General features: G+C 32.8%; 1 protein-coding gene across 5 annotated transcripts in view; it reads left to right on the forward strand.

The window, feature by feature from the left end:
* The window catches only part of STXBP5 (syntaxin binding protein 5), a 182,573-nt gene that overhangs the window by 116,765 nt on the left and 52,821 nt on the right, over positions 1-12,987 (forward strand). For 3 of the 5 annotated variants that reach the window (XM_059400904.1, XM_059400906.1, XM_059400907.1), the window contains exons 17-19: positions 3,107-3,232; positions 5,154-5,305; positions 11,461-11,526. In XM_059400904.1, coding sequence (XP_059256887.1) covers positions 3,107-3,232; positions 5,154-5,305; positions 11,461-11,526 — 344 coding nt within the window. The remainder of the gene's footprint in view (positions 1-3,106; positions 3,233-5,153; positions 5,306-11,460; positions 11,527-12,987) is intronic. The other 2 variants (XM_059400905.1, XM_059400908.1) reach the window with 1 other exon arrangement.

Raw genomic sequence — 12,987 nt, forward strand, 5'->3', positions numbered from 1 at the left:
CAAGCAGGGTGGTAGAGGGAAAGTGAGAAGCAGACTCCCCACTAAACAGGGAGCTGGATGCTGGACTTGATCCCAGGACCCTGATCATGACCTGAGCTAAAGGCAGACACTTAAGTGACTGAGCTACCCAGGCATCCCCCATGAGTTCTGTATATCTTTATCACTGAAGTTTTAAATGTGTCCATATTACACACTTCAAATTTTCTTTAATGCTTGTTCCTGCTCTAATCTAATGTGCATGTTTAATATGCCGAAAGAAGGGGCGCCTGGGTGGCTCAGTGGGTTAAAGCCTCTGCCTTTGGCTCAGGTCATGATCCTAGGGTCCTGGGATCGAGCCCCACGTTGGGCTCTGCTCTGGGGAACCTGCTTCCTCCTCTCTCTCTCTCTCTCTCTGCCTGCCTCTCTGCCTACTTGTGATCTCTGTCTGTCAAATAAATAAATAAAATCTTTAAAAAAAAATATGCTGAAAAAAGATAGACACTTCTCTGAACCTTACCCTAATTCATCCAAGAAGAAAATAACACACACAGACTCTTCTATTCTGAAGAACTCTCAGTCTACCTCTTGAGATGGACAGCTGCCACTGATAAGTATATGTCCCTGAGAAAAACCGGAACTTCTTGGCCAACATACAGTTCTGAGTGTACTGCCTTACTGACTTTGCATGAAGTGACTAACTCAGTTCATATTTGGAATACCGTTAGTGATTCATGTTTACCCTAAAATTTATACAACCACATATTTGGTCAGGTGTCTTGGTCTTCTTCACCAGAAGTACCAACTAAATGACTCAAAAGCATCCTTACCTCTGAATTTGGTGTCAGGAGATTTAACATTGAGTAGTTTTCCTGCTGTCCTTCTGTCATTTCACTGTCACTCCAGGGCAGAGCCTCAAGAATTATGAAGTAAGCCTCAAGAATTACTAAATTACTTGTGTAAGTTTTACAAGAGCAGTTATTAGGGAAAGAGTCTAAGTAATCAAAAATGTTCTCACCTTAAAGTCAAAGTAGATTTTTTTTTAATAGTGAAAGTAGTCAAACTCAGAAATATACTACTCATTTTAATTTTAATTGATTTAATTAATAAATTAAAAAAAGGAAAATTTTATCTTCCAAATCCACTTGAAGTTTCCTGATGCAAGTATTATAGGTGTTGTATCTAACTGGCTCTATTTTGGGGTGCTTGCACAGTTGGTTAAGCGCGTGCCTTTGGCTTGGGTCAGACTCAGTGCTCAGTAGGGAGCCTGCTTCTCTCTCTCCCTCTGCTTCTCCCTCTGCTTGTGCGCTCTCTCATGCACACACGCTCTTTCTCTCTGTGTGTCAAATAAATAAGTAAATAAATAAATAGCTCATTTTTGAAAAGATAGGTGGCTGTATTCCTTAGAAAGTCTTGTATTCAAGATAGGAATCCCTCAAAATCCTAGGAGAGAACATAGGCGCTAACCTCTTCGACATCAACCATAGCAACTTGTTTCAAGACATGTCTCCAAAGGCAAAGGAAACAAAAGTGAAAATTAACTTGGGTGACTTCATCAAGATAAAAAACTTCTCCACAGCAAAAGAAACAGTCAACAAAACTAAGAGGCAATCCATGGAATGGGAGAAGATACTTGCAAATGACACTACAGATAAAGGCTGGTATCCAAATCTATAAAAAACTTCTCAAACTCAATACCCAAGAAACAAATAATCAAGTCAAAAAATGGGCAGAATACATGAACAGATAATTCTGCAAAGGAGACATACAAGTGGCTAACAGACACATGAAAAAATGTTTAGTATCTTTAGCCATCAGGGAAATTCAAACCAAAACCACATTGAGATACCACCTTACACCAGTTAGAATGGCAAAAATTAACGAGGCAGGAAACAACAAATGTTGGTGAGGATGTGGAGAAAGGGGAACCCTCTTACACTGTTGGTGGGAAAGCAGATTAGTGCAGCCACTTTGGAAAACAGTATGGGGGTTCCTCAAAATGAGCTTTCAGCTCATTCATTCTTTCAAATATCAAGAATCTCTTTTGCACTAGAGTGTTAAAAGTAACTGCAAGATTTCTGCCTTCATGAACTTTTGAAGCATTTGTGATTCTTCATAATGTGTTTCAGTTCTACCTTTTTCTTATTGTTTTACATTAATTACAGGCAGTTTTTAATTGTTTTCTTATTCTACTTCACGTTGCAAACCTCCACCAAATTAATCTTTCTAAAGTATTTCTTATAAACCTTCATTGGCTTCTAATTCCTTAGAATAATGAAAATATATTTCATATAAACTGACCATTGACAGCTCTTCCGTAGGCACTTTTACTGTGATTAGATAGTAATATTCCCACTTTTTTAGACAAGAAGACAACTGGAAAATGGCAGAGCCAAGACTTAAACTCTTGCCTTTCAAAAGCCCTCAGTTCTTTGTAGCCAGCCCCTGAAGACCCTTTAAAGTCTGACCTCAGCCTATTTTGTTATATTGGTTTCTCACTATTAATACACACCTACACTGTGAGCAAACTTATACATTTGTTATTCTTTGACTGTTGGTTTCCTGCTTCTTGTTTGCATGTTTGCAAAAGCATTTATTCAGCAGTTACTGGAGAAAGAGTCTACAATCAAAATTACTATCAACTCAGAGTACATTTTTTTAATAGTGCAAGTGTCATGCACCCAAAAATAAATTTCTCACATTTTTTTAACTCCTTATGTTTTTGGCCACTTTTTATTTTCTTAGACCATATATTTAAGTCTACTTTTCTAACTTGCTTTTTTTTTTCTAATTTGGTATTTTTCTTTCTCTTCTTAATCCATGGACGACTTCTCATTCTTCTCTCCATACCTCCTTCCCATTCATACCCATTCTCTTTTTCTCCCTCTTCACTTCCAACCCCCTAGTTTATAATGGGAACTTATTTATGCTTTCTTATTTTTGTTATTTATGTACATGTTTTGTCTCCATCTAGATTAAATGCCAATAGAGAACAGGATTCAGTTTTTTTCATTTTTGTATATTTAATTCCATATACTTTGAGCATTGTTATTTATGCATGACTTTATAATTAACAAGCTAATAAGATACATGAAGGTAGGTTAAAAGGTAATGTTTTCCTTTATTACAGAGTTAAAAATTCACCACTTAAGCAGTCTCCAGGTTATCAGACAGAACTAGTTATTCAGTTGGTATGGGTCGGTGGAGAACCACCACAACAAATAACCAGCCTGGCAGTCAATTCTTCGTATGGATTGTAAGTATAATTTATGTGTTTCTCAGTCTCTTCATAGTATTCCATGCATTTTTAAAAATTTTTAAAAATAGTATGATCTTTATTACAACATCAATTAAAAAGTTGTATGTCTTTAACTTCAAATCAGACTTAGGTGTTTATTTGGAAAATAAATGTTCTGAATAATCTACTCTGGGTATGCTAGTTTATAGTGCTTTCCAAAGCATGGAGATTAAAGTTTAAAGTCAATCTGTACTTTCATGGATATACTCTCAGAAATGATTTCCTTATTAATATTCGGTATAATGGAGGTCTAACAGCCATCAACTCAGAAGACTTTGTTCTAAGCTAATTAAATGTTGAACCAGAGCTATATAATTTCTTCTTTCTATTTCCAAATTTCACTTGTATAAATTATAAAAGCATAGTAATAGTTTGGTAAAGTATTATACTACAGTTGTATCATCAATTCATACTTTTAAGTATGAATTATAATACTTTTTATTATAATTTGGTAGACTTACCAAGTATTTTTGTTTGTTTTAAAAATCAACATTATGGTAGTAGAGAAGCCATACATTGTTTATTCCCAGAGCCATTTATTGGGTCACTTGGTCGTCTTCTTTTATGCTAGCCCTAGGGAGGGACTCATCTTTTTCTTCTTCCTAAAGCTATTACCACTCACTCTATCTCTTACAGTTGTATACCCAGCTAAGACTGGCTATAGTCTGAGATTCTCATCTCTCAATGTCTTTGATTTGCTGCCCCACAGTGTAAGAACATGAACCTTCTTTCTTTTACTATTTCACTGCCCACAACCTTAAAGAAAGAGGGAATAAGAAAAAGAACTAATAAGAAATTTCAAAGGAAGTTGCAAATCAGTTGATCATAGGCTGATGGACTCACAGTTAACATTTTTTAAAAATTTATTTATTTTTTATTTTTAATAAACATATAATATATTTTTATCCCCAGGGGTACAGGTCTGTGAATCTCCAGGTTTACACACTTCAGAGCACTCACCATAGCACATACCTTCCCCAATGTCCATAACCCCACCCCCCTTCTCCCAACCCCCCTACCCCCAGCAACCCTCAGTTTGTTTTGTGAGATTAAGAGTCACTTATGGTTTGTCTCCCTCCCAATCCCATCAGTTAACATTTTTTTAGCCCTTGTTGCATGTTTTTAATATTTGAGCTGGCTGCCAAAATTGTTTAATGTGAAATCCATATTTAGAGCTTTAACTGAAAAATCTAATTACCTGGCCCATTGTCTCTAATCTGCTTGGCAGTGGTCAGCATGAACAGCATAAAACCTTTCCTCTTTAGATGGGTCATCTAATGTCCTTCTGTGTCTTGTTTGTCTTACTTACAGAGTCCTTACGTACATTTCAATTTTCAGCTTCTGACTTGAGATATCTTAAAAGAGTCAAATTCCTTTATTCATAGTTGCTCGTTTGTAGTACCTGACTCATAACTGGGAATGTATTTGGAGTACTCCAAAGGGAGACCTCCAGCATTTATGTTTTCCACTTTTTATTCTTGACTGAATGGATTACCAAAACTTTCTCAGAGAGATAATCTGCCACTTCCCTAGTGGAAGAGAATGTCTTTCTCTGAGCTGCTCGAAATGGCTCTAAGTCAGAAAAATAAATGTCACATTTCCTAGCATGGAGATTTATGTCTGTGATCAAGTTTCACTTCCTATGCCAACATTTTTTTTTAATGATATAGACTTTTAATCATTTATGTCTGCAGAAGATCTACATAGTTCCATGAGAAGTCATATGTAACCTGTATTTCCATGTCTCTGATAGTCTTTAGTTGCAAAGAAGAATTTTCTGGAAAACCCATTCTCCTCCTTTTCAACCTTATAAGCCACGGGTACATTTCCTTATAATTACTTATTTGTGCTAAAATATTTACTCTTTTTCTATTCCCAGGGTAGTTTTTGGCAATTGTAATGGCATCGCAATGGTAGACTACCTCCAGAAAGCAGTACTCCTCAACCTGGGCACTATTGAATTATATGGCTCCAATGATCCTTATCGGAGAGAACCCCGGTCTCCTCGTAAATCTCGACAACCTTCAGGAGGTATAAAGAAAAAAGTCCTGAGTTTTAGGATTTCTATAAATACTGAGTTACTTCTTTGTATATAAATACTTCAGTTAGATACATAGCTTGTCTGACTTAGTCTGTATATGTAAAGTGTCAAAACTAGTATAAGATTTGAGCCTTCTTTGTTTTGTGTTATTAGATTTCACTTTTGTTTTTAATATCCTAGGATTTTAATTAACGCTGGGAAAGAACCACAGTGGCAGGCTTCTTCAGCTAAATTATGAGATGAAAATTTGTGGAATAAAAGTTAACTTCAAAGTTAACTTCAAAGTTTTGCCCCTTTTATCGTTTGGTATTTTAAGACCCAAAATTTGTCGTTCCACCTATGTTATTTAAAGGGATCATTTCCTGTGGGAAAAAAAATGTAAATGCAAAAGTGAATTTGAATTCTATGAAAATGTAGTATTCTTAGATAGCCTTGATTCAGTGCAATCCCAAATCCATTAAGAGTTTTCTTTATAACATTCTTTTATATTTGCTAGGTGATTAGTCTTAATTTTATAATATTTTTAAAAATTTTTAAAAGATTTTATTTGAGAGAATGCATGGTGGGGAGGAGCAGGAAAGAGGGGGAGAAGTAGACTCCTACTGAGTAGGGAGCCCAGATATTGGGCTCCATTGCAGGACCTCCTGGATCATGACCAGACTGAAGGCAGACACTTAACTGACTGAGCTGCCTGGATGCCCAATTAGTCTTAATTTTAAATGTTTTAATATGTCTAGTTGGTGGTCTTTACCAGTACTTGTCACATTTTTTTTTTTTTTTAAACCTCCTGGCATTGGATCTCTGGCACATAGGGGTATATTAGTGAAGACTGCAGCAGTTACTGGCCTGAAGGCTCCAGTCTCCTCAGGACCTGTTCAAGCTGAACTAGGGATCGAAGGATTGGGGGAACCTTTTCTAGAGCAGACTTAGCCCATCTGCAGAACGGCAGTGTGCAGTAAAACACTGGGAATCTCTGGTCTGTACTTATAACTCGGTCTCTCTGATTTTAAATTCTGAGATTCATTTCTCATTTGCTCTTATGGCATAATTATCTAATATTACCTATATCACAGTTCATAAAAGAAGAAAAAGAAAGGTGGGGGGATATAGACCTTATTCTCACTTTGGTTTGATGCTTGAATTTTCTTTTCCATTTTTGTTTTTGTGTGTGATCATTTTGTCATGTGTTATCTTCAGCAGAAATTGTCCCAACCATACCATTCTAGTACCTTTGTCTCCTTTTTTTCCTTCGCTTTTCATTGCTTCACTAAGGCATGCTGATTGTGACTTCTTGCATGTGCGGCCTTTCTAGCTTATATTCTGAATCTGTGAAAAAACTCCGTTCTTCCTTAAGTAAGTTACTTATTCCATGTCAGTAAAGTCATAGCATTTTTTTTGTTGTCTATAAAATCATTTTTCTCATTTATTTTTAAAAGAGTGTGTTAAAACATTATATATCTAAAATGGCATACTCATTCCTTAAGTTCATCGTGTATATGAAAACAGCTATTGAAATGTTTGTGTCCCAACCAGGTTTCTTTATAAAGCAAACTAATATTTAGTATTAGAAAATTAAAACATTGTCATGATAGAGGAGACAAGTACTTTTAGTAATTTTACCACAAACCTGTGTAAAAAGTTTTTTGCTTCTAAAATGAATTAATTTCTCTTCTCCTTGATACCTCATAATAGTTTCATAAAATTGCTAAAAATTAAATACATAAGCTTATCCATACAAGTACAAGCTTATGTACATAAGCTTGGATAAACTTATGTATTTAATTTATGTATTTTGCTATGTGATTTCAAAAATGTTTTTTTCTTAAATTTCATTGCATCCTCTATCCTGTAGTAAATCTCATAATATTATTTATATTATTATTTGTTTTATTTTATATTGAAGAGTTAGGTGTTTAAGTACAGGAGAACTATTTGAGTTTTTCTGTATCAGTTTAAGATATTATTATGCTCAGTTATAACAGTATTTAGGATTGCATCTTAAATAAAAAATAAAGAAAAGTTAAATTAAAATTAAAAGAAAATTATTTTAAAATGTACTTTAACATTTTAAGAATATTTGTGCTTTATTTCTAAAATATAATTGTTTTAAATACAATTAAATATAAAATAATTGATAACAGAATTCTTTAGCTGTCTTGATAAAAAGGCTATTCTTATAAAAGTGCATATTTTATAATAGGTTATAGAAGTGTTGCCCAAATACCTCCAAATTACCTCCAAATTCTTTTTTAAAGATTAGCTTGGAAAAATGTTTTTACTACTAGTGGATTCTAATATGATTTCATAAAGAGTGAGGTGTTTTCTATTCATGAAATTATCTTGTAAACATTATAGTTTGTGTTTTACATTTGTATTAAAATGCAGTTGAACCCATAACTAAAATGTGTACAGTGATTTCATAATAAAAATTATGAGATTTTTACAGGGACAACTAGTGATAAAGTATTTCAACTACCTGTATATCTGCTTGCTGAAAGTCTTAATTATAACAAAAGTGAAACATGATTAATAGGTGTCTTGTTTTGCTGACCACTTTTTCACTCAGTGAAGGACACAAAAGGGAAATTTTTATTCTGAATATAATTGTAAACCCCAAATAAGATCTTTTTTTGGTGATGTGAAAGTGATAAATCCATGAAAAGAAAATTAACTTAGTCTTGGAAATTGATAATAATGAAGAAAGAAATTAGGGACAAAGTTGTGCATGACTTTAGGAAAGATATTTTCGAAAGTTACAAAGAAGTAGCTATAAAAATGAAGATTTGGGCTATACAATTACAATTAATTTCAATTCTTCAATATATTCAATAGAATAGAAAAGGAAATAGCTACCAAGCCCCATAAACTAGTTGATATTTCTGTGTGTGTGTTTGTGTATGTGTGTATTATAAGAAATAAAACGAACTATATAAGAAATGAGGGATATAATCAAGGATGCATAGTAAGTTTCGTATAAATCATTAAATACTTTGTTGAGTATAGACTGGTCTTAAAAAAATGGGATAGCAAAATGTTTGGTTTCAATGAAAATATAATTAAAGAAGGATTAGGACTCTAGGGATCATTTGAAATGATAGTTGAAAAACAGAATATAGAGCTTAATAACTTTGTTTGTCAACCCTTCATTAGGAGGAATGATTTAACTTTCTGAAAATTATGAAAAATAAGATAAATGAAAATCTAAGCTATATTTTGTATGTAAGGCATAACTTAGTAATAAAAAGTGATAAAGTAATAAAAAAAAATGTATCAAGAGAATTTGTGAAAAGAATTTGTACATAGTACTCAAGTTGATAAAGGACAAATAAATCAGTAAATTTGATGTACAGATCATTCAGAATTCTGGAACGATTTGTGTGCGTATTGAAATGCCTGTGTGCATACTGAAAATAGAGCCATCAACTGAAGTCAGCGGGAATCTACTAAAAGTAAAATGTACCAAAATTGGTGTTACTTTTTTAATCTCATAACTACATTGATGGCTCATGGCACCCTGTTGACATAATGTTTCCTAAAGTTAATCAGATACTTAATAAAGAATTCCATGTATATTTTTTATGAACCGTGCAGATGGAAGTGACCTAGTCATTTTGGCAGTTGTAAGATTGATTAAACCAGGAGTCAGTAAACTACTGTCCCTGAGCTAAAGCAGGCCTACTGCTGGGTTTTGCCAGTACAGTTTAATTAGAACAGCTTCTTGCTTATTTTCTTAGCTGGTCTCAAAACCAATCTAGACCTTCACAGACCAGGTTTGCCAACCCCTGGATTAAACCAGGGTCTGTTTGTAGCCTAACATTAACTTGTATGTAATGAACCTCAGTAGATATATTATGATAAATAACATATGATTATGGTTTGTTGAACATTTGAATAGTAAATTAAGCTTCCTACTTAAACATGTGAAAAAGAAGGTATGCTTTTGTCAATAAAGGGTAACTACTACATTTGATGGCAAAGACCCAAAAGATAGTTGTAAGTAAAAATCATAAATTGTACACTGTAACCATGTTGTATAAGCCATAGGATCATATATATCAATCAGTCATGTAGGGTTGGACTTGACTTTTACCCTGAGCCCAATGGAAGCCTTAAAATTTCAAAATTGATTATCTAGGCTCACTAAAGTAGTAGATATACTATCGCAACTATTTATTATTGAGGTATAATTGGCTATATAATCATTATATTAGTTTCAAATACTGATTTGATATTTGTATACATTGCAAAATGATCACCACAGTAGGTCTAAGAGTCGTCCTCTTACATAGTTAAATTTTTTTTTTCCTTGCAGTGGGAACTTTTAAGATATCTACACTATTATTAACTATAGTTTTGCTGTATATTACATCTCTTATTTATTCTATAACTGGAAGTTTGTACCTTTGACCCCTTTTATCTTTTTTTCCCCCACCCTCCACACCCTGCTATGGCAATCACCAGTTTGTTCTCTGTATCCATGAACTTGTTTCTTGTTTTTTTGTTGTTGTTGTTGTTTTTTGTGTGTGGGGGGTAGTTTCAGTTCCATTGTATCATACAAGTGAGATCATACAGTAATTGTCTTTCACTGTCTGACTTACTCTATTTAATGTAGTGTCCTTGAGGGCCATCCATGTTGTCACAAATAGCAAAATTTAAATCTGTTATGGCTGAATATATCCTATTCATGTGTTTGAGTATATCCCATACATGTATTTGAATGTATGTATGTGCGTATATATATATATATATATATATATATACACACACACACACATATGTGTGTGTGTGTGTGTGTGTGTATACCACCTACATTTTTATATATGCCACATTTTCTTTAGCCATGCATCCACTGATGGACTCTTAGGTTGTTTCTGTATATCACTACTGTTTAAAGACCTGCTTTTTTAGTATTCTATCAAGAAGGAGTCCATTTATATAAACAAGTATTTTGTCAAAGATTAAATGCATACCTAAAATTCCATCCATCATCTTTGAACCATAAGAACTAGTTTTTTGTTTTTTCCAGAATCATAGTTTAATAAGTGTTAAAAAGAGAAAAAAATTACTACTTGTTATTCAAAACTTTCTAGTGAAGAAAAATAATATATAAATCAAAATAGAAAACCCTTCTTATAAACTTATTTTGGTACTCCATATTCTCTGAAAATGTTATCGTGAAAGCTTCTTAGTGATTGGACTGTGACATCATTTCTGTGTTTACCAAAGGACTGGAAAAGTTGATACTGATCATATATGCACATATGTCAGCATAATAGCTAACTTCTTCTGAGACCTACATATGTAGCCTCCCCAATCCCATCTGCTGTCCAACTATCCCAAAGTCCTGATGTATGTTTATTTGTAATTTTTAAAGAATTTGCAGGAATTCTTTTCATTCCAGTTACCAAGGAACTTAATATCGTGCAAATTGTTTACTCTGCATATTGCCATTTTTTTAATTCTACATTTTATTTAACTGTCTATAGCATAAAATACCTTGCTATGGTTTCTCCCAAGAATCTAGGCCATCCTATAAGATAGATGAATTATATAATTCATATAAATCTGTGAAAAGGAAGTATTTTTTAGAGCTCTTTAAAAATGTGTGGTATGGTTTTTAAGATATATAGTCCCATAAGATAAGTAATGTACAATATTTTAAATATTGGAAATGTGGAGGCATAAAATTATTTTATATTCACAGAAGATGTTTGAAACATACTTAGCAAAAACCACTTTGACATTTGAGTTGAGAAGTTTCTATGATGTAAAAATCACCAAATTTACTACCAAGTATTTATTTTCCTTCAAGAGAAATCCAATAAGTGTATCATATACTCTCAAATTACTGATTTTAAGCGAAGTCCTACTTTGTATCTAATGTCCTTGAAGAATAGTAAATTATCTCTTAGAACTTTTCTTTTTTCTTAACTAATGACTACTATACTATTTTTAGGTATTTTTAATATCAAATGCTCCTATTTCCTATCTCAAGATTAATGGGCATAGTATCAATGCCAGTACAGTCTGTTCAACTGCTGGGTTTCTACCAATGGACAATCATTAAATGTGTACTGTAAATAGGGCATAAAACTGCACATATGTAAATTTGTGTTGTGATTTGGTTTCTGGTTTTCTTTTTTAGCAGGTCTGTGTGATATTAGTGAAGGGACTGTTGTCCCAGAGGATCGCTGCAAATCTCCAACTTCTGGTAATTTTTTATTTCATTAATAGTTAAAATTCCAAAAAAAAAAAAATACAGTGTGAAAATTCCTTTTTACGGCTAAGCTTATAAAATAACACCTACAAGGAACTTTTGTGTCACATATTTTTCTCAAAATGACTATTTTTTGCATTCTCATTAAGTGAAAAAAAATGCACTAGATAAAATCCCACAGCTGTTACCCGTTAAGAGTCATAGAACTATTTACTTAGCTTTCTTATGTTTATACTTTTTTAGGGAAAATATATTTTACTTGTCACCATTAATCAAATGGTTTGGTTAATCTACAATGTTGTCTTTGCTCTAGGCTTGCCTGGTGTCATCTGTTAGAATAGTGCTCTAATTCTTGAGTAGTATCCATTTAAATATTACCAAAGATTTTAAACATTTATAATCTAATGGTAACTGTAGACAGAATAATTGTAGACTATTTGTATATGTTTCTGTTTTTGGTCAAAGTGATATTTGATATAATTTTATAGCTATATTAAAGCAGTTGTCTTTTTTTGTCCATGTGATATAGGTCTTTATGTAACCTATGTGTATATTAATATTTTAGTGGAACATAAATTTTAGTATCTTTTCAGTCTCCTTAAGATTAAGAGGATCATAATTTTATTATTATTTTAAATGGATAGAAACTTTGTGAGTCTTTACTACAAGTGAATTCACAGTTCTTACTACCTTATTAAATCATTCTGGCTGGGAATATTTATCAGTTTTGCCTGCAAAGATTGTTCTTAGGATAAAGTGACATAGTTCTCCACTAGATTTTGACCCTTCCATAGCTGATTCTACTACATCAGAAGTCATTATAAACATGGGAACTTTTGGGAAGTGCGTTTTACCTCTCTCATATTTCCGTTTAGCATTTTGTTAGAACTGTAACATTTTTGTGATGTTTTCTTTTTGAAATTGCATTTTCCTGATGTTGCACAAGTTATACCTTAAGATATATCTATCTTCTAGTTTTCTTAATCTTTAAATTTTGTATTTAAGTTGACTCATTAATAGATTATGGAACTTTAGGAATTATTTAATTAGCACCTAATGTTAAGTCTGAACATGGGTACAGACATTTGAATGAATAATATGGAGCAAGTAACTGTATATCTGATCTCACAGAACTAGAGTTATTTCTGAATTTGGAATTCAGAACTGGAGTATATTTATTGCTGTTCTTTGTTCATCTGCCTACAATACAGTTCTGATCTTCTTACCTGTTTACTCTAAAGGCCATATGAACGCAGTTGTCAATATGTTAAGGCTAAAAGCCAGACTGGATAATTTGTACATGTAATTATCTTTTAATATATTACATGGCCATCAAAATTGTTTTGACAAGACTCAGTCCAAATAAATTAAAACTCATTATTATCCTAAGCCAAACTATAAATAGTATATATATATATATATATATATATATATATATATATATATATATATATA

This window comes from Mustela nigripes, chromosome 5 (assembly GCF_022355385.1).
Source record: "Mustela nigripes isolate SB6536 chromosome 5, MUSNIG.SB6536, whole genome shotgun sequence".
NCBI classification, from domain to species: Eukaryota; Metazoa; Chordata; class Mammalia; order Carnivora; family Mustelidae; genus Mustela; species Mustela nigripes.